We start from the raw sequence: 25,815 nt of genomic DNA, 5'->3' as shown, positions 1-25,815 counted from the left end.
TGATGCCAGGCAGTGGGCTATGGGCGATAGGCTGTTTTGTGGATTGATGCTGCTTTTAGGATGATTTAGAGAAGTTGAGTATGAGGTGGGAGGATGATCTTCCAACACCCTGACGTCACTAATCCAGTCCTCACAGCAGCTCTGCAGAATCTGGACCATAGAGACAGTTACTCCAACAAAAGCAAGATAAACTCCTTTCTAATTTCCTTGATTCCAGAAGTAATATTAAATGAGTAGTGTTCCTGTAGTTGCCTAAATAGGGTATATCTAACACCAGATGCCGTCAATTAGCCAGGACAAGTTTTGTATTTTGTATGAAGTTAGCTCCATTAGTTGATAAGTAGGTTGATGCTAGGCTAATGCTGCTAACAAACACTGAACGGCTGCTAATCGCTAATTAAATGCATTGCAACATATTCATTTATTTACTTTAAAAATGTATTTAGGAAATTAGTATTCAGAGAACGAATTTAAGGATTTAAAGGTTAAAGCAACATTCTAAACCACAAAGATCTCCCCCTAAAAACACAAACAAATGAATCTCATTTTAATTCAGTTTCTCACCACCCTTGAGCCAAAGTTTTTTTTTGTTATTGTTACAATTTAGTAAGGTCCAGTTAGAGGAATTTCCTTAATCCAAGGTACAGAATATTATAATGTCTAATGTCTAGCTTTATGCATTATTATAGAATTGTAATTTATGCAGTCAAGAAATTTACTGTTATTTTAATTTTTGATCAGTTTTCAGACTGATTACAAAAAAGGTTTTCCAAATAAATGTTGTTTTCTTAATTTTTAGAGCAATAAACCAAAGTTTTTGGTTATTACACCATACCATGCCATTCCATAGTTTTATATATTTATTTGTTTATTTATTTTTAACATAATGTCACGTTTCATATCTACATATAATGCAATGATACGTGCAAGTGGGTCATAAATAAAAATATGTATATATATTTGGTTTTTTTTATATAGTCACTTTATACTCTTTGTAAACGTATTAAAACTGTTTCTTCATTCGCTACCTTAGAAAATAGAGATTTGAATCCCAAGCATTCAACATTTATATTTTTCCATGCAGTAGAGGTTAAAAATAGTGTTCAGTAACTCATCAGGGTGGTGTTTGAGGTTACAGCTTTTAATAATCACCACAGTCTCAGATCTTTTGAGACCGACTGGTTTAGAACTGCCTGTGGGAAGAGTAAACATGTACAAGTCTGCCTGTTCTTAATTATAAAAGCTTGGTTTTGCGCTCGACGTTTCTCTTTTTTTAGAGCACACCATGTGAATTAAGTTTCCTCTGATGCGTTAAGCATTTTATTTACAGTGCAAGATGCACTGTATGCTGTATGATGCATGATTGATATTTGAGTTTTCTGTCTACGACTTTCACCATAAATCTTTAAAAAATGGTTGTACATTCTGTGGATGTGGAATTACAATTTTCACCACAGTTTTCACCTTTCTTATTATTGTACTATCTTATTATTAAAGGAAGGACAGTAGGAAGTGCTGCCCTTATTGGTGGATGTCCTGTGATAGCTATTGCTATTCTGTTCCAGTTATGTTTACTTGTTAACTTTTGACACAAGCACAAACGTGTCAGAAATGTACATATTTCCAGCTTTGTTAGATTACATTCTTTAAATGTGAAAGCAAATGCATCAGTGTGACGGCAGCATTAAAAAACTGGCAGAAACTGCCAATCAAAACAGGGGCGAGAGAGCATGGCAGAGAGATCCAGAGTAAATGAGATACAAACAGAGGGAAGAAACCTAATTACACAAAAGAATGGCAGGGTCGTGTGCAGCAGGGCTTTTTGTGTGTCCTTGTGTACTACCTCCTGCGATGAGTGAGCAGATAGTTGCGTGTGAGTTTGAGAGTGTGTGTACACACATGCGTCGGTGCGTGCGTGTTTTTATTCATGAGAAACTTTGCTGAGGGAATTGCTCACTGCGGACCTCCATTAATTTCTCAGTCTCTGACCTCCCCCGCCTCCCTCTCTTCCCTCTCTCTCTCTCTCTCTCTCTCTCTCTCTCTATCCCCCCTCACTCCTAATAACATATAAGAGCGTTAGTTAATTGAGTTGTCGAGGAGCTGTCGGTATAAACAGACACACAGAAGTAACAGTTCAGTGGGCAGGCTGCATCTTATTAATGAAACTCCTGTTGCTTTCATTACTGTTTATTTCAGCCCCGTGTTCAGAGCATCCACTGCTGGGACTCCTTCACATGTGAATTCATTATTATTTTACTTCTCTATCTCTTCCTCTCAGTCTGTTTGTAGTCTCTATCTCGCTTTCTCTCCCTCTCTCATACTGGGTTTCATTTGCAGTGAGCCATTCTTCCTGTTTACAAAGTTTAAAGGGACTGTATGAAATGTGTATTAAATAAAATAAAGCATACAGTACTTTTCACACTATAAGGTGCACTTAAAATTAGCCATTAATGCTGCTGAACCCAGCCTTAGTGGAAATCTGGAATTCTAAGCTTACTGTAAATAAACAGGAGAGCTTTACTCACTCAAATAAACAGTTTTCAGGAGTGAATTAACATCCACCACTCACTTGACTTGAAAAGAAAATGTTTTTTTTTTTAAGAATTACAGTTTTGTTTAATTAACTTAGCTTATCTTTACATGTCTCGTCACCCAGAGACGAGACCTGCTGAGTTAGAAGGAAAACATGGCGACACCCTTATTCTTTACTAGTGTTGCATAAAATGCACCTTATAATCCAGTGCGCCTTATGTATGAAAATAGACGTTTATTGATAGTGCACCTTATAATCTGGTGCAACCTAATGTAAAAAAATATATATATATGGTAAAATAAGTGGAAAAAAAATATACAAAAAATATTACATATATATTTCCAAACCAATACCACCGATACGGACCCAACAAACCAATATGTAGTGTCTGGTCAGTTCCAATGTCCAACACATGTAACAAAAGAGTCCAAAAGAGTAATTTGCCTATTCTTTCTTGCTCTCGATGCTTCTAGACAAAGGTGTCTAGACGTATTGGCATTCGTTAGAAGTATAGTATAGTTGGAAGTATAGATACTAGACTTTAAAAATACTTCTGTTGAAGGTGAAGTATCAACTTAAGGTTTTTACTCATTAGGTAAAAGTGTAAAAGTACTGGTTTGGAAACTATTTAAAGTATAAAAGTTAAAGTATTGTAAGGAGAAAAAAATGCCATTAAGGACTAAAGCTTAGGCCACGTCCTATAGTGAACTACCCCTCTCCCCAAAACACATTTTTGGAATGCACCAGGCTCCCTTTTTCTGTATATAGCTGGCTATTTTAATAATGTAAAGAGTAGAAAGTTCAGATAAATGAGTAAAGGTAAAAATTTGTCTAAAAAATAATTATATTTCAATATTTATACAATATTTTTTTTATACAATAATTATATACAATATTTCTCTTTAAGTAAGGTAACAAAGTATTTGTAGTACATTACTTGACACCTCTGCTTCTAGATGTGTGATGTTCGTAAGTCATGTTGCATGCACTGCGCTTTTTGAGGTTAGTAAAACTTCGATTGTTATTGATGCTTTGGTTCGGCAACTGTAAGGACCACAACAAAGCATTCAGCTTGCGCTCTTGTTGTATGTAGTCCATTTAGGATTGTAAAGTGCAGACTATTAGGATCATGGTCTTCCTGTGCATCCAAACTGTCAATCTTTCACCTTTATTTTTTACCATTGTGTGATATTACTTTCACTGGTATTCCAATGATAATATTTCCCACAGTTTTTTTCTATAATTGATTATAATCAAATATCCAGTCATTTCAATCCATATAATCAAAAATCACTGGAAATCAGTGTAGTTGAATAACCTTCACCTCGTTCTCTGTCTTAGTCGACCCTCTATGTCCTCTTCCTTTTATATTCTGAACTGTCTTGCGCCTCTCGATTCTCTCCCCGGCTGTCCATGGTTGTCATTCCCTCCATCCTCTCGTCTCCCACGCAGTCAGGGGTTGCGACTCGCTTCAGAAATCCTGGCTGTGATCCCCTGGCAGGCCTTTATCCTCCGTTCCTCAACCACGCTCTGGTTGGCCTGTTTTTTTTTTCTCCTTATTTCTTTGGCTTTCTTCATTTTTTCAGTCTTTCTTCATGTTTTCCCTTTTTTTCAACCTCCCTTCATATTTTCCTCATATTTCTCTTTCTTTCTCCTGCTCTTTGTTCCTGATTCGTCTTGAAGCTGACTGATAGCACACACACTGCGCTCTGACATTCTGGGACATGCCGATTGTTTTGACCCTGGGGCTAACATTTTAGCGCAGGACTTAGTCTAGCACTGCTGCGGCTGGAGGAAGGTGTGGAACCGAGCGTTTGACCCTCCTTTTCTTTGTTTTATGCCTGCTGTTGTCCTGTCAGTGTGTGCAGTAAGTGTGTGTGTGTGGAATGTGTGTATGTGGTTAAGGTTGATGGTATTAGGTCAGTCACTGTCTACTGTATTTATTGTAAGAGTGTTGCTGAAGGCTTTCTCATACACTCTCACACACACAGCCTGACATTATATAATTTCAGGATTTGAGGTCGTGGTGTCCTATCTATCTATTTTTTTTTTGTCATTTTTCATGCTCTTTAACCTCAGTTAAGGACACAGTCTGTTTTATTATCCACCTTGAAATAGATATATAATTGTAACATTGTTATTAAAACAATGAATATTTTTACGAACATACAGGGGGTCATGGGGTACATTTTCTCTTTTACTAGAGGGTTGTCTGTGATTTTATTCACGTCCAGAACTACCATGTATGTGTTTTTCACATGTCTCAGACATCCTCTGAGAAAATTACAGGCTGAATTACCTACTTTTTTTTCGCTGCACTCCGTCGTCCTCCGGTAATTTTAGTTTCGTCACTGTCATTTGTCCACTGCCATTCTCCGTAATTACACTTTGGGCGGCCGTTTCCACGGTGATCCACGTAAACACAACAGTGAGTGAAAATGGAGGAGCTACTGAACACGATGTCATGTGACCAAGAAAGCCAAAAAACTCACTGGTTCTCCTGTTTTTTCAACTGCAGTCCAGATGCAAGAGTTTTATTACTGAGTAAAAGTGTGAAATATTTTTTTACAGAAGTCTCCCTGAGAAACTAATCCCGTCAGGAGGGGGCTTTAGACACCTTATCTGATCTCAGCGATATGTGTTTTTTTTTTCTTTTCTTTTCTAAAACTCTGTACTATTAGCTACAGCAAAATACAGCAGAAGAACAAGAACATCTTGTGTTTTTCACTAAGTGAAAATAAAAAATAATGTGCTCTACCTAGACTTTTTGAAATGTCATTAATTAATTAACCTGCACAGCAACACACCTAATTTAAATTAATAAAGCACGGATTAAACAAATCAACTATATTTTTTTTCTATCGCATTTAATTCCTATTCTCTCCGCTTTAAATAAATGAGTGCAAATGTTTATTCACCCTGCTTAGTTTGAGATGATGAAAATACATGTAAAACCAGAGAAAACACCTTTAAAACCATTTAACAATACAATAAGACACCTGAGACACTCTTAACAGCAACTAAGCAACTTCATGACAATGCCACAGCAACCCCATGGCAACACCCTGTCAACCTCTAAGCAACTTTATATAAACCCCCTAGCAACACCCTAAGCAACCCCATAACAACCAGACAAGACAAAACAAGACAAGTACACTCACCATACTCGTGTGGGACACACAGATGGAATGAGGCCTCTACTTTAACCCATACATTCAGTGAACATAAAGTGTTTACACTCAGTGAGGTATTTCTTTCCAGCTATTACTGGGCCTTTCTTAAGAAGAGGTTTGGAAAAAAATTTGGTTAAACTATTCAATTCAAATTCGATTAATATTTGCTCAAGTAATTACTAAGTATAAAAGATGTTCTAAAGCCTAGACCAGACCTTAACTTTAACTTTACTGACTGAAAAGAAATGAAGGTTTGTGCTTTCTGCTTTAAAAAAAAGTCAGACATGTACTTTTTTGGTACAAAAAAAAGCACTTTACGATGTTGGAGCTGTTTTGTTGGCCCTGCCAATTTTAACCCTGTTTTATTGGCTTCCTACAAATCAAAACATTGTTGCCTTTAAAAAATAAAGGAACACACACACATCTACAGACACACACACACACACACACATACATACACCCTTAATCACCAATTCAGGGTACCTGCAAGGCAGTGGTCCTGAGTGGTGACCTCACCTAATGGCCCATGTCACCAGCACAGTGTTGCCAAGTTCTAGCAGTTCTGGCAGCCATAGAGTAATAGTGCTGTTCTCTGTGCGTGCGTGTGTATGTGTGTGTGTATGGTTAGGGGGGTGTGTTCAAGGGTTTGGAAGGTGTGTGTGTGTATGTGTGTGTGAGCCAGGGGGAAGTGATAGCCAAAGCTACGTGGGGCTATTAGCGACGGGCTTAATTAAATCAGCATCGATTGCCGTTCTCGGACATTAGCGTGGGCGTGTTATTGACTGATTTATAGTGTGTTTGGAGAGAGAGAGAGATCAGAGCACGATTGGCTGTGGATCACTATCACACTCTTTTAGTGTCTCGATTGAGAAAGAAAGAGAATCTACCTCCCGTTAGCCACGCTATCACCCCAACACATTCACTTTTCTTATCATTTTGTATTGTTACTAATTTGCTGCTATTCTCTCATTCTCTCAGCCATTATCAAATCACTCTCATTTCTCTCAATATTTAGTTAATAGATATTTCTGCTTCACGTGTCTTTAAAGTGGATAAGTGCTCAATATGCTGTAATTTACTTAACAGACTCTCTCTGTCTGATTATCTCCTTCAGTTTCTCCATCATCCTTTCTCAGCTGGAGTAAAAATCTCTGAATCGATTCCAAGAGAAGGATTCAGTGCATCATCTCCATCAGTTCATTATCTCAGTGTAGCATGATCATTGTAAAACAAAATCATTAGGGTATTAAAACGAGTTTATCCTGCTTTACTGTCCAGGGAAGGCTTTCTATCAGATGCATTGAAGTAGTTTATCACCACCACATCTCATGTTCAACTCTCTAAATCCTCCAGAAAATACTGGATGGAGCTCCAGTCACAGCTCAGTGCTGGAGATCTTTATAACCCTCTCTTGCATAAGATATGGTGCCAATTGGTTCATGTTTATCTACAGTGTCTAAACAAGCTGTTTTTGTGCATCTGCAACATATGTGTTAGCAATGGACACAACTTAGTAAAGTAGCTGAATAAATTCAGTGGAAGGGGTGTCCACAAACATTTGGATATACAGTGGGGTGAAACAGTATTTGCCCCTTAGCGTTTTCTTTTGCTTTTGCATTTTTGTCAAACTTTTATTTTACTTTATTATCAGACACATATAACCTGAGTAAATACATTGCATTACATTACATTTGGCAGATGCTTTTGTCCAATACGACTTACAATAGTGAAGTATAATAGTAATAGAAGGTAAGAACATCTTTAGATAGGGCCTAAAGAGGTCAAAGGGAAATAATGGGATAGAGGACTGAAGGAAATGAGGTTAGAAGTAGTTAGTTTGTTAGAGGTGTTAGGAGAGTAAGTGCTCTTTGAAGAGCTCTGTCTTCAGGAGTTTATTAAAGATAGCGAGAGATTCTCCTGATCTGGTAGTGGAAGGTAGTTAGTTAGAGGTGTTTGGAGAGTAAGTGCTCTTTGAAGAGCTCAGTCTTCAGGAGTTTATTAAAGATAGCGAGAGATTCTCCTGATCTGGTAGTAGAAGGTAGTTTGTTCCACCATTGGGGAAGAACTCTGTATGAGAACAGTCTGGATTGCTTTGTGTGAGTGTTTGTTTGGTAAAGCGAGGCAACGTTCATTGGAGGAGCGCAGCGGCCGGGAGGTAGCGTAAGCCTTCAGGAGTGAGTGCAGGTAGTAAGAAGCTGTTCTGTCATCACCTTGTAGGCGATTGTAAGAGCTTTGAATTTGATACCAGTAGCAACTGGTAGCCAATGGAGCTCAATTTGCTCATTTTGACTGGTTGAAGACCAGACGTGCTGCTGCATTCTGAATCATCTGGAGTGGTTCTACTACACAGGCCGGGAGGCCAGTAAAAAAAGAAAGGTTAATTTTTTTTCGGGTTCATAAAATGCTCAGCTTTCCAAAAAGTGTGATTTAACACAATAAATTTATGGAGGGGCATAAATAAATTTTACACAGGACTAGATTGGTTTGGATAGTTTTTTTCCCTTTAATAATTTAAATTATTATTTAAAAAGTGCTTTTATATATGATATATATTATATTTACTGAGGATATCAAGTTTGTTTGATAATCTGAAAAATATCAGTATGAGCATAAATCTATAGGTGGCAAATAGTTTTTCACTCCACTGTATAGTGTAGTCCTTATATGTACCCTGTCCTAGTTTTATCTCTTGGTTTACTTGGTTTTTGGCCTTTCTCTCTTTTAGTGCTACTGATCATGCAGCCATCTTGGATTCTAAACTAGTTGATGAAGCTCTACCAACTCAGGCCCCTTCAAGTAGGTAGTATAAGACTTGTGAAGGGGTTCCAGTTAAAATTTCCCACTTAAAACTTGTGAGCAGTGTGAAAAAACAGTCCTATTAAAATGAAATGCATCAACACACCCCTGCGTTTTCTCTCTGTCTGTTTAGCCTTATTAAAGTTAGATTTGTTTATCAGAGGGTCGTCTGTAATAAACAGTGTGCACAGCTCCTTGGTGATAAAATTCTCATATCTGAAGGCAAATTATTATTAGAGGATGAGTAAGTTTCAAGCCAGAATGTTTGTATTACATTGTCACATGATCACATTCACAGCAGTAACATCCAAACAGTCGATAACAGACTGGCTCTAGTTTGGGATGAAGCAAAGTTGCAAAAAAAGAAAAATGTAATGTCATTTTCATTACATATTTCATATATATTTATTTTTATCAAACACAGAAGGGCCCCCATAAAACACAGAATTACACTGGGCCCCAGATGCAAATTAAACCCCATCCAAATATATTAAACATTATTAAATACAGACTGATTGACTGTTGGTGACTGTTGACTGTATGTTCCTCTATTCTGCTATTTAGTTTTCACTGTTCTGGTCTTTGGTTTTTGTATTATTTTATGTTCTTTTTTTTGTTCTTTAGTCTTTTTCTAGTATTTACTGTACAACTTTAATTAGCCCTGTGAACTCTTTAAAGTGTGATAATAAAACCAACCTGCACCTGTATTCTGTCTTGTCCCCTTGTATATTAAAATCTGTTGCTTCATCATCCTATAATTAATGTTCAAATCTCTAAAATAATTATTGGTGCGATTTTGTATTTTCTGCTTCATGAAATCTGAAATTTAACCTTGATTAGATTGGCATGATTTAATTATTTTTGGTACTATTCAGAATGAGATGAAAAAAAGGTTTTTATTTAATATTTTTAATATACAAATGTGACTAGAGAAATGATTCTACAGCTATGGAAATATAGATACATCGCTGTCCAATGAAAACAAATATGTCCATTTTTGACGATTTTTATATAATTTTATTTCTATTTTTTCCTATTTTCTCCCTAATTTACACGGCCAATTACCCAACCCACTTATTAGGACTCTCCCTATCATTAGTAATGCCCCAACACCAGGAGGGTGAAGACTAACACATGCTTCCTCTGATACATGTGAAGTCAGCCACCGCTTCTTTTCGAGCTGCTGCTGATGCAGCATTGCCGAGCAGCATCACAGCACGCTTGAAGGAAAGCGCAACGATTTGTTTCTGATACATCAGCTCACAGACGCCCTGTGCTGCAGACATCACCTTAGGGGTGATGTGGGGAGAGAGCGCCATCTACCCACCCGGAGGGAGCAGGGCCAATTGTGCTCCCTCTGAGTGCCGGCAGCTTGATGGCAAAGCTGCATTAAAGGGGATTCGAACCTGCGACCTCCCGCTCATAGTGGCAGCGCTTTAGACAGCTGGACCACTCGACGCCCTATTTTTGACGATTTTTAGTGTAGTATATAATTTGGACACACAAACTGTTCCTTACACTGTGTCACAATTTCTTGATGAATGGACCAACAGAAATATTCCAAAATGCCCTGAAACAAACTATTTTTACATTGACTTTCACTTAAAGTCTCCAAGGGTTTAGAGATTTTTCACTGGGCAGTGACGATACATATACTCGGAAATATACATGTGTATTAAGTTTTTAGGGGGGAATTTTACATTGGAAAATAGTGAGACATTTATTTTGGTTGTAAAACAGTTGCATTCTTTACATATTACTGTAAAGAATTTAATTAATTGTAAATTAATTATAATTATGATCTGTATAATCAAAAAAATCTCTATAATGAATACAGCTTAACTACACTACTGTTTAAAACAGATAAACAGAATTTACCCATTCTGATCATCTCTCTCTTTCTCTCTCTCTCTCAGGGATCTCTCTGGAGAAGGTCTTTGACTACAGTGAATACTGGGAGGTGGCTCGTGGCCTGTACGCTCCTTTTGACTGCACAGCCACTATGAAGTCTGGAAACGCGGACGTGTACGAGAATGAAATCCCTGGAGGCCAATATACCAACCTGCATTTCCAGGCCCACAGCATGGGTCTGGGTAACAAGTTTAAAGAGGTGAAAAAAGCTTATGCTGAGGCCAACAAACTGCTGGGCGACCTTATCAAGGTACGGTGACCCCTCTCCATCTCTTCCTGTCTCTCTCTCTCTCTCACTCTCTCTCTCTCTCACTTCTCTCTTTTATTGACTGTCACAGTCTAATTCTGTGAAAAGCATCCTCAAGGGTATCACTGAAATTTGTATTGCATTAAATGGATTTTGCTGTGTGACTTTGCTGTGCTGGTTTCTGCACTGCCCCAAATGTAATGTCCTTCTCTTCAGCTTAAAGCATATAATCCAGAAAATTCCAATACCCTGTCAGCGTTATGCTATAAATAATTACTAAGACTGGACTCTATCACAATATAGTACTGTTATTTGTTTTATTTTATTGGTATTAGTATTAATTACATGTTCTTTTCCAGCATATTATCGATATAGGGATACTAAGTACAGCTTTATTACTGTATTAAATTACAAATGTTCTAATCAAAAGTATTTATAGTTTAATCTTATGATAGAGGCAGGTGAATGTAGCATTAAAAGTCTTTTCTGCATACTTGTATTAGTACAGTTTGATGTGCTAGCCCACGTACAGAACTCAGATCCATACTGAGCCAGAATGCTTGGAGGCCATTGGTGTTACCCAGCTGTTTTAGCAGTGTAAGGCTATTCCATGGGGTACCCTAATTGTCTTTGCACACCTCCGCTCCTCACCTCGGGCATTGTGTTGAAAGTAATCAAATCAAATCATGAAGCCTGGCCAAAAGGGCAGTTGACACCTCTTGCTTGAAGATGGGGCCAAAGGGCAACTGACCATCTTGCTTGAGGATGTCTACTGAGTTGAAGAACTTTTTAAATAGTGGCTTGTTAATATGAAATGTGAATGTCTTCATGTTTGCTATCATGTTAATGGTCTCAGTGTGAGAAGTACAATGGTCTCAGTGACGAAATGTTAAAGATAACCTCAATAGAACATCTCTGAACTTTGGGAGAAATGTCTCCATTCTGAAGAGACACTCCCCTTCCTGCACCTGATGGGTTTAGGATTGCCCCGTGATTATCAAAGGCCATGATGAACAAATGGTGGTGATAGTCGGTAAATAGTGCCAAATTGTAATTCCCATGTGAAAATGAAGTGTATTGTTCTGGTTGGATATTTAAGGAAAGCACAAAGACCTACTCTCTGAGTTTGTCTGGTAGTATGAGACCTCCCATGCTCTGCATGTAGCCAACATTTGTCTGTAACCAGGAGACATATCTACTCTGTATGTAACCACTATTTTAAATATATCACACAATATTCTATTTTAACTATACTGTGCAATATTCTTAACTGTTATCTTGTTTTGACTTGGTCTTGTGGATTGTTAAAGAATATTGTCTCATATGCCAATTTAGGTCACAATAAACCGTTAACTGTTAATCTGTAGTAAGTGTTTGTTGAATCTTTTTCTAGTAGATCTTAGGGTCTAATTGGTCTGTGTTTTGAGTTTCTTTAAGTTTCTAGACTTCCATAGTTATATAGTGAGTTTTCACTGGGTGCAATGTCACACACTTAACTACTAAGGGAAACATAAGATTGAGTGTTAGTTATTTAGTGTTTTAGGCTATGCCATATTTTAACCTCTGAGGGAAACAGATAAGATTGAGTGTTATGTTCTGTAACCGCTAGTATAGACTATGTTCTGGACCGCTGAACATCTCAACCCATGCACTGGGCTGTTTTCACATATTTATGTAGTATTTTGAGTGTTGTGTACTTTTTATGCCTATATCTTCCATCACTAAACTAATTAACCAGACCTGGTTTTGCTTAGACATATTCTAATTCTTAGTAAGCGTGCTACTGATAATTGTTGACTATTTATTTTCACCTAGTTGGTATTTATAAAATTTTAGTCTCATCTAAAGTACCGGAAAACGGAATACGCATTAGGAGGACAAGGCATAGGCCTGTTGACGCCCTCCCTTACAGCAGTACACTTTTAGCACAGTAGTTCACCATGCTTAGTTGGATTTTTACTTCTATTTTTCGCATTATAAGGCGCATTATCAATAAACGTCTATTTTCTGGTCTATGTGGTGAAAGAGCTAGCGCTTAGTGTGGTTAGAAACGAATGCTAATGTTGCTCCAGCAGTGCTAGCTGGGTTTAGCAGCAGGCTACAGGCCGATAATACTCACTTCTGATTGACGAAAGAGATAGCAAAGGGTTAGCTTTAGAGTTAGCGGCTAATGCTAATACTGCTCCAGCCCCGGTACTGGAGAACTAAACTGAAACTCCTGTATAACGCTGTACTTCACCAGAGTGGCTTTACTGCTCCTTACAACCTGACTTGTAAAATTCATACATCTTGCACAGGATTATAATGCTCACTGATGACTTTTGGGATAATTAAAGGATTTTAAGTGCACCTTATAGCGCGAAAAATACAGTAATGAACCAGGAACTAGTGTCATGTCCCATACACTTTTGCCATATCACATGGAAGCCAAAGACCGCTGCACTGACCTGTGGTTTATGTGTGTGTTCTCCTACATTAAATGTTAATGTGATTCCTAGCAGAGTCTCTTGTCTGTCCACATGGACAATTCTAGACAGATGTTGCCAGTCACAATCATTATCACCCACTATAGCAAAGTGTCACTGTCCACTGTAATTGGTATTGCCATGTATTGCATATTTCTGGTCCCGTATATGACTTGAGAAATGTTAAATTATATTAAATTCCCACATAACTTGGGTAAAAAGTTTCTTTTATCTGGCACCCACTTTCAGGCCTTGCTCCAACTCTGATAATTCACATTGCTTTGCCATAAGCACACTGGCCAGAGTTCAGCCTCACTCACAAGATAACTAATCATAACTTATACAAGTGTGGACGTTTCCAAGCAGCCCCCTGAGGTAGTACTTCATGATCAATTTACATACTAAGTCATTTTCCTTATACAAACCTTCATTTCACACTGCCAGAGTAATCTCTGCTTTCTAGCATAGTGAATAATTCTAGTTAGCTAGGGTTTGTTAGTAGAGGCAGGGTAGAGATGTATAAAGCATGTCAGCTCTTTACAGGATGCATAAGCTGCTGAAGGTGTTTCATCATTTCTCTTGGCTGCAGGGAGGCAGGATGCTAAGCTACCGTAACTCTGACTAATATTTATAACCTTCCAGAACTTTCTGCTACTGAAGCCTTGATTAGCCCTTGCAGCTACTGTATGCATGCCTGTGTGTGTGTGTGTGTGTATGTGTGTGTCCATGTTAACAATCAGTGCCATCTGCCGGCATCTAGTTCTGCCTTGCCAAGTCCCCTCTCTCTCCACCCTCAGGCAGAACGAAATGAACACTGATCAATTGAAATGTATCTGGCATGCTTTAGGTTTTGCACCTCCCCTGTATGCTTCCTGTTCAGTGTAATCAATTACGCAGCCTCTCCACTCGAGTTTCCACAAATGCATCTGCATCTTATTGTTATTCCGTTCACACACACTCTTGTTCTCATCCCCTCCAACATTCGTTTTTCCACTTTATCTCGTTCTCTTTCATTCAAATGCGTGGATTTACAGTGAATGGATAGGATTGGAAATTAGGCTTAGTTCAAAAGGACATTTTGGTTTATTTCACAGAAAAATAAGGGGAAAAAACTGAAACTGGAGAGCAGAAATTGTGTTTATGTTTGCTGGAAGAGATGCACTTTCCTTAAACTGTATTGCGTATTCCCCGTACATACAAAAAACTGTGGATTGAGAAATGTTAAATGCCCGCACAACTTTGGAAATGGAGTGTTCTTCTATCTGGCACCCACTGTCAGGCCTCGCTCTAACTCTGATCATTCACATTGCTTTGCCTTAAGCACACTGGCCAGTGTTCAGCCTCTCTCACAAGATAACTACTCATAACTTATACAAGCTGCTTGGATGTTAGTTTTTAGATTTTATTTATTAGACTTAGTTTTGTAATGTTTTGCGTCCTCAATCTTGGTGCCATAATAAAACACTATGCATTATGTGTTATCAGAGGACGCAGCAGGTAGTTAGCAATAGGCTAACTCCACCAGCTTCAGAACTAGTACTAGCAAACAGACACTGTGAAGTAAAAATACTTATATTACGTTACAGCAAGGTTTGATTAAGTTAGTTAGGAGTTAATATACTACACAAATAGAAAAAAAGCAATATTTCAAATGTCTTTTTTGATACCAGAGTCAGGCTAATCCCTGTTTGCATAACAGAAGACAGATATAAATATAAATAAAATGTTCGCTAGTACATAATATGTACTAGGGCTGTCAATGTTAAAGTATTAACGCACATGATTAATTTAGAATCGATAACATGTTATTATTTTTTTATGCAATTAATTATGCCACCAAATTTGACTGTAACTTCTGCTGCAAACTGCCTGAAACAGTCTTGGTGCTTCCAATGGGAAAACAGCTCTCCCTCTGTACACTAAACTTACAGCGGTTCAGTCTCTTAAAATAGAGGAGAAAACTGCTGTTTGGGCCAATATAAAGTATATTAAGTCTCCAAACTTAGCTTTAGAGCGGGAAAATTCTAAGAAAATAGCTCCTAGAAACGAGCAAAATCACCACAAACAGGACTGACTCTTAAGCCCGCCCTGATTGGTTAATTACATGGCAATCATGCCTCACACTCCCATTTGTCATGCTGAACAGATGTATGGCGCAAAAACAAAAAAGGATTCTGGATATTTTAGTTTTATTACACTTAACATAAAAAACTACAAAAAGAAAAATATAAAAATGCATATAGAGTCCTACACCTGCATGCATTATTTTATTTACTTTTGAATATCCACTAAAAAAAAAAAAGTTAATCACAGAATATTGTTGTGATAAATCTGATTTTTTTTTATTGATAGACACCACTAGTATGTACACAAAACCGCTAAAAAATACAGTAATGTCCATACGTATTTTTATAGCCACAGAATTTTCCTATTGTGGCCTTTGTACACCACCTTAGTGGGTTTCAAAATACGAAATTAGCAGTGGGTTTAAAATGAAGCAGTCAATATGTGATTTAAAATTCACTTGTGCTTTAATAAACACCAGTGATTCAGTTCTATTGGTAGCCATACATACCCTTGACATAACAGTGTCTCCACCATGTTTAACAGATATGTTTCGGATCTTAGGAGCACTGCCTTTTATTTTTCTGCCTCACTCTTTCCATCATTCTGCTACAAGTGTATGTTGGATTTACCTCTGACATCTTGTATCAGAACATTTTTAGATGTTTTCTTTCTGTTTTTGAGTGTTACTAGCGGTAGGACTCTTGGCAACGATTTTCCTTCCTCCTCAAGCGTGTTCTTGACCTGACTAAATGTTGTAAACTAAGAAAAAAATTCTACAGTTATCCACTTCTGTTTTTTGTGTTTTAGAACATTTAATGGAGGTTTCCTTTAATATGATCAGTACATCAAGTGTATCAAATGTATTGACACAATAAATCTGCATTCTGTCTCTCTCTCTCCTCTTTCTATTTATCTTTCCCTCTCTTGAGCAGCAAACACATACACAGCCATTAAATCTGTGTTTCTTCTTTGGACATACTTACACACACAAGCAGACACACACAGACACGTACACACACACACACACACACACACACACACACTCTCCTTGAGTTCAAAGCGCTTGCTGTCCTGCCGATGGCCAAACAGATGCACCCTGTCAGCCTGCAGGAGATTCAGAGCACAATAACACAGGAAGAAGTAAACACTCCCATAGAGAGAGAGAGAGAAAGAGGGGAAGAGAGCGATAGAGAGCCTGAGAGATGGATGTAAGAGGATTTCTGTGTGCGGATGCATGTGTGTGTGGATATAAATGTGTGGATGTGTGTATCTGTCTCAGTATCAGTGTGAATGTGTGTGTATTTCCCCTGTCTCACTGTGCGTCTGATCCGGATTTAATCCTGTCTGTCTCATCTTATTACACTTTCCTTGACAGCCTCCATAACTGGTGCTGACGGTAGTTTGGCCTGAGTTAGGCTAAGCACGGAGCTCAGGCACTTAACAAAACCCCTATCCAATTAAGACACTATAGATTTTTGAACCGAGATTTAAAACCCCAGTCAAAACGAACGCTGGACGTTCAAGGCCCTATTTGTCAGCTCCTTTCAGCAGCACCTGGTGCTCCTTTAGTCCGTTCCCGGCTTAGAGAGAACAGCCAAACCGATTAGAGCTAAATTAATGCCTCAGGCAGCGAGTGGAGGATTGATGGTAGGACTACAACTCCCATTAGGCCATGCAGTGTATGGTTCTGTGTCCGTGCCAATGCGATGGCTACAGAATATCAAAGAGCATTTTAAAAGAAGCACATTAACTGGGTTTAGTCGGTTCTCAGTGGGGCCATGTGATAATTATGTTGCAAATGGATTCATAGTATTTAACAGTATTTTATATCCTAGGAGAGGAAATTCCGCTCTCAACTGTATAAACTGGAGAATATCTTATTTAAGGGCTGCAGATATATCGTTTAAGCATCATCACATGTGCAGTGTCACCTCAGGCAATGTTTTGAGTTATGACACAAGAAGTAGATACGCTGTGTTATATTTTTTTGAGTGAACAGCGCTGTCTCTGTCTCTGTGTCTGTGTGAGTGATAGGCTGCTGCTGCCTGAGAAGCGCAAGGGGGGAGTTGGAACATAAACATGAGATAACCTCATGGCCTCATGGGCACATGTTTGTAATCGCAGTGGCAGACAGCCTGTAGAAAGCTGTGCACTTCAGTTCAGCACATTTTTTCGCAAATATTTCCAATTACAGCTGAAATCATGCTTACAATCTCAGAAAAAACACTCTTATTTACCTTTTAAAAGGCCATTTAAGTGCTTGATTAAAGGGCATTATTGTGTTTTTTTTTGCTTTTCTATTTAGGTTTTGAGTGATGGCTGACTTTAAAGCACTGACTAAAGTGCTCTCTGTTGGTCCAAATCTCTAACACAAGACAGCGCATGGGTGGGTGGCGGGGCTGGTGACGTCACGGGTCCGGCATTGTTTGATATTGCGATATATACCATCGGAAAAAAAATTGCAATGTCAACTTTTTCCAATATCATGCAGCCCTATATCATTTATTTGTTTGTTCCTACTAGAAAAGAGGCAAATAGAGATATAGACACAAACTATATAGATAGATAGATATAGATATAGATATAGGTAGACTTGAAAGATAATTTACAAGCCTGGAAATGGCAGAGAAGTTACCATCTTTGTAGAAACATCAGTTTTCAGTTTTTACTAGTGATTCAATGAATTGAAGTTTGAGACTCATATCAGAAATCATATCCATATTCAATGCAGAAGACCAGACACATATCCCCCAGGTCAGAATTCTTCCATGGGAAAAGACACTAGTTCCTTTCCCTTGACTATTTTCACACTTCACATTCACGTATGAATCTAGTACATCAAGGTACTGACAAACTGTATTTTTTTACCCAAAAAAATAACAATAAAAAACCCAGTCTCCAAATTGAAAAGCAAAGACCTCCCCAACAACTGAATATAGAGTATAGAATATATAGGTCAGCCTTGGTGCAGTGTAGTTTATTTATTCTCGCAGTGTCTTCATGGCATGTAAGGAAAAATACTATATTTCAGTTTTTATAGTTTTTTGTTTGTTTGTTTGTTTTTGCTTCTCCTGAAGATAGAATTTAATTAAATTATTCTATTTTATTTTGAACGTGTCAGTTTAGCAGATGCAGGGAAGAGCTGAAATCTGTCACCTTGGAATTCTTGTCCTTCACACATGCTTAGTTGCAGTCTGCACAGATAGAAACATGCACACGAACACAGACAACACACACACACACTGATCCTACTAATACCACTAGAAATCTCATACATGTTGTGTAGCTCAGTTGTTATGCATGGAGGAAGTGTTAGCTCTCATTACTCTCAACTCTCATCTTCACCTCGGACCACCTTTGCCTTTATATCTATAGTGAAGCTTAATCCCAGTGACATTCGTGTGAATCTCGTTCCTTCAGTCTCCCCTCCCGTGTTTACCAGGCGAGATGTGATACAATCACAGATGTGTCAAAATATTTTCATAACTAATGAAACTAACGCCATTTTCTCTCTGCCTATCTCACCAGCCCAGCCAATTATTTGACAGGCAGCGTGACGACGCGTCACTTCACTGCAACACGAGCCCTTACTGCCTTGACATTTAACGCTTTACATCCGTCCATCCCACTGCAGTGTCTCTCACTCGCCCATTTGTCATTCTCCCACCCCCTCCCTGCCACCAGTCTGGACTGCCTCTTCCTTCCATTTATCTGATAGCCTTCATTCTTTCCATTTTTCTCTGAGCTCTGTAGTCCTCTTTAAGCTCACGGGAGCTCTGTCCATCATCATCATCTAAAACTCACTATTCTTACTCTTTTTTTTCTGCGTTTAGCTGCATTATCTGTTAGCGTTTCATGAACATTAGCAGTCATAACAGCAGAATCTTAAACTAGACACATTATAGAAACCTCAGATATAGAAGTTGTTGTTTCTGTTGTGTTTGTCCAAATTAATGTCTTAACACATGCAGTTAATCTGGAAACTGAACACGTGTTCATTTTACGTGGCAAAATTAACCAAGGCTGGTGACAGTGATGCAGTTTTATTTAGCGATATAATACAGTAATGCTTACTGTTAAATTCAGAAGGTAATTTTTATTTTTTTTATGCTGAAGTTTATGTTCTCTTTCCCTCTTACACACTCGCGTGGTCATGCACACACAAAGCTGATGGCTCGTTTCCTCTTTTCAAGCTGTCGAGTGTGGAATATGGAGCTACACTAGCGTTTATTTTATCCCTTAAATCTCTCAAATAAACTCAGTAACTCAGCAAATTGAAATATATCAAAACTACCCTGAGATACTACAATTCAGTAAGTCTACCCTGAGATACTACAATACAGTAAATCTACCCTGAGATATTATAATACAGTAAAAAAAAAGAATTTATTCTGCCAGGTGTAAATCAGACTACACCGTTATTATTATCCCCTTCCCAAAAATACAGTTAAGTACTATCATTTAATAAAATGTAATCATGATGTGTTTTTGTAACACTGATTTTTTTATTCACATTTAAATACCCATTATCAAAAGCTCAGTCTCACGGAAGACACAAATGTGTGATTACTTTAAATTCTATAGTGATATTGATTAATTTGACCACATATAAATACATTGCTGAATGTGAAATAATGGTGATCCATGCAGTTTTTACTTATCCTCATCACTAAATGCTTCACAGTAATGTCCTATAAACAGGTAGAAATCCTTCCCTGAAAGGTAGAGACAGTTACTCCAACAAATACGCTCTTTTTATATAATACTCTAAATTCCAAAAGAAACAATACATTAGCAGGTGTTCCAATACTTTTGTCCATATAGTGTGTTTATGTGAACATTGCTAAACTGATAACTGTTCCCTCCACAGTTTATTCAACACTTGTGTGAATGACAAGCTGTAAAATAGTACCACATAAAATCACAACTATAAGCCCAGATTCAGCCTACAGCAATTTAGCCACCTGTTCACAGGACAGAAGTGATAAGGAGCGTTGTTACTGCAGACAGTCAGTTTAGAGTTATTTGAAGTGAAAGATGTAGGGAAATGATTGAACGCTGAACAGTCTGGTTGTGGGGAAGAAGCTAATGTATAACTGCAACCCTTAAAAGGATTCCGACATCTGAAGGAAGCGATTGAAGTCATTTTTTCTGACATGCCTGATAATTCCAGTGTGACCTTAACAGTCTGTTCCATTCCACTTTTCATCCCACACTGTTTTTAATTGAGGGACAGGACAGGAAGGGCAGTCAAGACCATATATTATTTACATATATCAGTCAGGAACAAAATGGGATTAGTTCTGGTAGGTAAAAAAAAATGTGTAAAAGAAAACATTACCTTTGGTGCATAAAAATCTAAAAAAGTGTATTTTGATGGAAATAAATGAGGAAATGCAAGAGAAAAAAAGTATTTCTAAAGAATAACTCCTTTAACATATTCTTCTCCATCTCTCTTTCTCTACAGGTGACTCCCTCCTCTAAGATCGTGGGTGATTTGGCACAGTTCATGGTTCAGAACTCACTCTCTCGGGCAGAAGTAGAAGAGAGGGCGGACGAGCTGTCCTTTCCCCTCTCTGTGGTGGAGTTTCTGCAGGGACACGTTGGTATACCCCATGGAGGCTTCCCTGAGCCCTTCAGATCTAAGGTAAAAACACACACACACATAAGCAATGGTGCATGACTGTACAAGCACACACACACTGACCCGGTAATAACAACATCATGCAATCTCACCATTTTTCAGTCCACACAGTGTATATAACCTGTGCATGGAGTGAACTGGGGAAAAAATAAAACACTAACCGAGGCAGCTATACAGAAACTGTTGGTTAAAAATTGCAACTGATGCTTTAAACCAGCACGACTTTTCTGCATTTTAAATACATTACTCTGTATATAAATAGCAGTGAGAGTGAGACAGATTAAAAGCTAAAGATATATAATTGAATTTAGAACCTGCATTGTTCAACACACACTTTCATAAATCCACCTAAAATAATATGGGAATGTAGTAAGATGCCTCATTCCCTGTATGTTGCTATATTAAAAATACAGAAGTAGTGTGTATATAGAAGAAATGTCCCTAATTACCTTGATATGCTCATCTATACTTACATTGAATATGAATGTATTTATTTATTGCTTTTATTCCACAAACGATAATCCTAATCTGTAAAATAATTTGAATATACAACATTTTTTAATTTCCAAATTCCATTTTGAAGTACCACAGTGAGCATTGTAGAGCCCTGTAGTTTTTCTAATGGTCATATAAATATATTTTACACCATGAGCATATAGCATAACTACACATGTATAAAATCACCTCTATAGTACTTAGGCCTCGTTTGAATATTATATAATATTAAAATTAATAATAATTATAATAACTGTACTATGTACAGGCGATACATAAGGCTGTTACTATCCAGTGGTTCTTATTTTCTACTCTATGTTGCTGAGCTCAGTTTTAAATGCATGTACAAAGGTAAAACATTAGAAAAGCACGGAAACCTTTTCAACTACTTATAGCGCCCCCTTTTGGAGAATTTGCAGCATACAAAACACAAGATTTTGAATAATAATCTATTATTTTATGTTGATATTATTATCAATTAATTCCAGTCTTCTCTAACTTTGAATGAGTTAAAATGGATTTAATTGCTAGGCACTTAAATAAATATTTGAATAAAAAGGTGCTTGTATTTGCCAGAATATGTAATATGTTACCATATTTAAATGGTTCCATTTGTCTGCAAACACATGAAACCCCTTTAAAGCAGTGATGGAAATAATTTGTGATTCTCTAATTATCAGAGATAACACCCAGTGTGACATTGCGATGCATTGTGATGTAGTGCAAAAGTGCTGATTTCTGTCAAATAGATAAAGAGCCGATGTTCCCCAAAACAGACAGAACGTTATCCTGAAGACTTCAACTACTGTTAAATCTGTTCACAGTTCACTGTTACAGAGAATATGTATCCTGTTCATGATCCTGTATCCTATCGTGTTAAGCAGAAGCGTGACAGAGCTGAAGCACAGCATCTTAAGACCTGTTGGACGTGATTTTATTCAGGCAGTTTTACAAAAAAAAAAGAAGAAAGAAAAGGAAAGGAAAAGGAAGAACTCACTGACCCAGTCTTAATCGGGACATTTCTTTGTTGTCAAGATGCTACATGGTCAATTAAGTTTTGAAAGTGGAAATGGTGCACTGTGTTCTTTTCCCCCTCTCTCTTTTCAGTGTGTCAGATGTGAAGGAAAGAGAGAGATGGAGAAAGAAAGGGATGAATTTTAAGCAGGCCTTATCTTACTGTACAAGTAAAGCATTCAGGATGTGCCTCGCAGCAAATCTGAGCCATCATCCAATCAGCAAGGGACATTACTGTTTCTCAGAACAAACTAGCACTATTAAGTGTATAGTACGAGAAAGTAGACTGCCTATAAAACTTGTTTTTAACCTAAAATACAGACTGACCTTGCGCACCTTACCGGTTTGTGTCCATGGTCATATTAATCACGGTTTATTATGTTTTCTTTCTTTTTTTACAGTATAGAAGAGAAATTTGTTTTTTAACATGTCCTTTAAGTCTTTCTGTGTCCTTCATTTAGACATTTTGATAAAGAAAACAAGCATACTTTTTCTAACCCTAATTCTGATACTGTTACTGTTTTACAGGACATTTTTCTTTTTATGTTTTGGTCCTTTGCCCAGTACACATACATTGCGGTTTTCCCCCAAACACATTTAGACATGTACAGCTCTGAAAAAATTAACCACTTCAGTTTCTGAATCAGTTTCTCTGATTTAGCTATTTATAGGTAACTGTTTAAGAAAAAAACAACGTTGTTGTTTTATTCTATAAACTATGGACAACATTTCTCCCAAATAAAAATAATTAAGTAATTTGAAGCATTTATTTGCAGGAAAATGAGAAATGGCTGAAATAACAAAAAAAAAGATTCAGAGCTTTCAGACCTCAAATAATGCAAAAAAAGTTTATATTCATAAAGTTTTAAGAGTTCAGAAATCAATATTTGGTGGAATAACCTGGTTTTTAACCACAGTTTCCATGCATGTTCTTCTCCACCAGTTTTATACACTGCTTTAGGATAACTTTATGCCACTCCTACTGCAACAATTCAAGCAGTTCAGCTTGGTTTGATGGCTTGTGATCATCCATCTTCCTCTTGATTGTATTCCAGAGTTTTTATTTTTATCTGGTAAAATCAAAGAAACTCATCATATTTAAGTGGTCTAATTTTTTTCAGAGCTGTATAATAGAGAGAGGAATCCATGATTTGTTCGCACTTCAGATGACTATTTTGTTTTTTCTAAAAGGTTTATTGTCATCCTATTCAAAGAAGAAAATTGGTTGTTTTTGAGAAAGAAACAAGGATATATTATGTGTCTGAAAATGTGCCCTTGTCATTATACTGTATAATGAATTATATGGGGTTCTATCAACATGTAGTGGTGTCAGGGGACAAAATTGTTCACTGTATAAATTGCTCTATGCACTGTAATGTAGCGTACAAACAATTTATCCTAGGGGACAATACTCATCATTTTTTGTATTTGTTTGAATGAATGTTTGAACGGCTTCTTAGAGGAAGACATGCATTCAGATTATATATGTATATTAGGGCACAGCTTCAAGAATAGCTGTAATTTTAAAATGTGCATTTTCCATATATCTAGCTAATCTAACCAATTAATAGACGAGAAGTGTCCCCTAGTATTAAATAATAGTCTGCTCTATTCTTTGTGATGGCAGGAAGTCAATTAGATATTGAATATTCTTGTCTGTCCAGCAGAGCCAAGCTGTCCAGCTAATAATCATACTTAATGACTAAATTAACACTGCAACATTTCATACACAGGCTGTGTCTGAATCTCAAGAAATGCAGACTTTATGCCTTTCTGCCCACACTACCTCACTTAGAAGACAGTGTTGTGATGAAGGTCTGTTTCCAAATCTAAAGTAAAAAAAAGTCCAGATGTTGCCAAGTAATTGACAGCTCACTGCCAGATATGAACAAATAGCTGTGTTGTCAGTAGATATGAGCTATTTAATTCAATAAAACAGGCCCAAACTGGCTTAATTGAACAGAATTATATTTTATATACTATACAGGATTTTCTATGGAAACAATCTTTTATACAATAACTTCAAATAGATTTTCTGTGATTCTTCTTTTAGTTAGCATGAGCAAACACACAGATAAGTGAAGTTAGGCTAGATAGAATACGACTGTTTTAGAAATGAACAGAACACATCTATATATCTATACTATACTATAGTATATGTTCAAATGTTTGTACACACCCTACAAATGAATGCATTCAGCTATTTTTAAGTTGCACCCTTAGCTGACATAGATGTTTAGATGAACCATAGACTGTATATAAAGATGGACGCCGTGACGCCGTTCCCATTCATTCAATGAAAATGAAGCCAAAATCTTCCGCCATTTTGGCGATTCAGAGACCAGAGTCTGCGCAGTAGAGACCAGAGGAGGGAGAAAGGCTGTGGAGAGACCGCCTACTCATTTAAATAACCCCGCCCCTGAGGGCTGCCTCGCGGTCACAGACTGCAGAGCCGAGCCGAGCGGAGCTGACTGTCTGTTATTGGTCCCGCCCATAAGCAGCCCTTTTACCATAACCACACCTTTTTTGAATAGAGCCGAATAAAGTTTTAAAAACCGAATTCTGTGGGGATATAAAAATTTGACAATATAAGCAGAGGTTACACTAGCTGTTGCATTTAAATAATGGAGGTAGATTTACAGTATATTAGAAAAAAACGTGATTGAAAGTTGTCTGTTTTGCCATTGAAACCTATGGGGATGGGTGGATGTACACAGCTTTCTGCAGCCGAACAGCAGGGGGCGCCCGACCTGTGGTGGCTTCACTTTTAAGAGACAATGCTCTGTCCAGCTATATACAGTCTATGAGATGAACACATACACTTGCCTACTCCCTAAAGAGGTGTATTGCCAATCTCTGGAGCAGATAAGCATCATCCTATTTGTGCTGTGGAATGATGGTACTCCATCTAATACTTTTGGGATGAATTGGGGTGTTGATCCTGGCTTCACTAACACTTTTAAGGTCCCAGTGTGTTGGAAGGACCATCCCTGCTAAGCCACGTCACATATCTTTACATACTTACGTCACATGTACAGCCTCTAAAACAGGATCCGGCTCAGTTTTACTGCGAGCGCACTCTCGCCACTTATTTTTTCTTTGGCTCGTTTTCTGCAGCACAAACTGTATACTCTCGCCGCTTATCCACTCTTTGGCTCATTTTCTGCGCTACAATTGCACACTAGTGCCACTTTTCAACTCTTTGGCCAGTTTTCTCCGCTATAATTGCACACTCTTGCAGCTTATCAACTCTGGTTGGTTATCAACTCTGGCTGGTTTTCTTGGCTACATATGCACAGTGGATGGTAGAGCATTGGAGATTTCAGAAGAGCTCATTCACCCATAGTAAAATGACGTGTGTAGTTGAAGTGAAGTTTCTGACTGAGCGCTTTCTCTCTCTCTGACTAAACACAACCGGGAATCGGATTATCCACTCTAAAAGGAGACCACATCACACCCGCCCAGTTTAA

General features: G+C 37.7%; 1 protein-coding gene across 1 annotated transcript in view; it reads left to right on the top strand.

Annotated features, from left to right (window-relative positions):
• pcxb (pyruvate carboxylase b) overlaps positions 1–25,815 on the top strand; it is a 357,875-nt gene that overhangs the window by 315,579 nt on the left and 16,481 nt on the right. Inside the window, exons 17-18 of the mRNA XM_022678445.2 lie at positions 10,419–10,663; positions 20,660–20,839. Coding sequence (XP_022534166.2) covers positions 10,419–10,663; positions 20,660–20,839 — 425 coding nt within the window. The remainder of the gene's footprint in view (positions 1–10,418; positions 10,664–20,659; positions 20,840–25,815) is intronic.

This window comes from Astyanax mexicanus, chromosome 8 (genome assembly GCF_023375975.1).
Source record: "Astyanax mexicanus isolate ESR-SI-001 chromosome 8, AstMex3_surface, whole genome shotgun sequence".
Classification (NCBI taxonomy): Eukaryota; Metazoa; Chordata; class Actinopteri; order Characiformes; family Acestrorhamphidae; genus Astyanax; species Astyanax mexicanus.
Note: the sequence above shows the minus strand (reverse complement) of the source record. Positions and strands in the feature narration are given on the sequence as shown.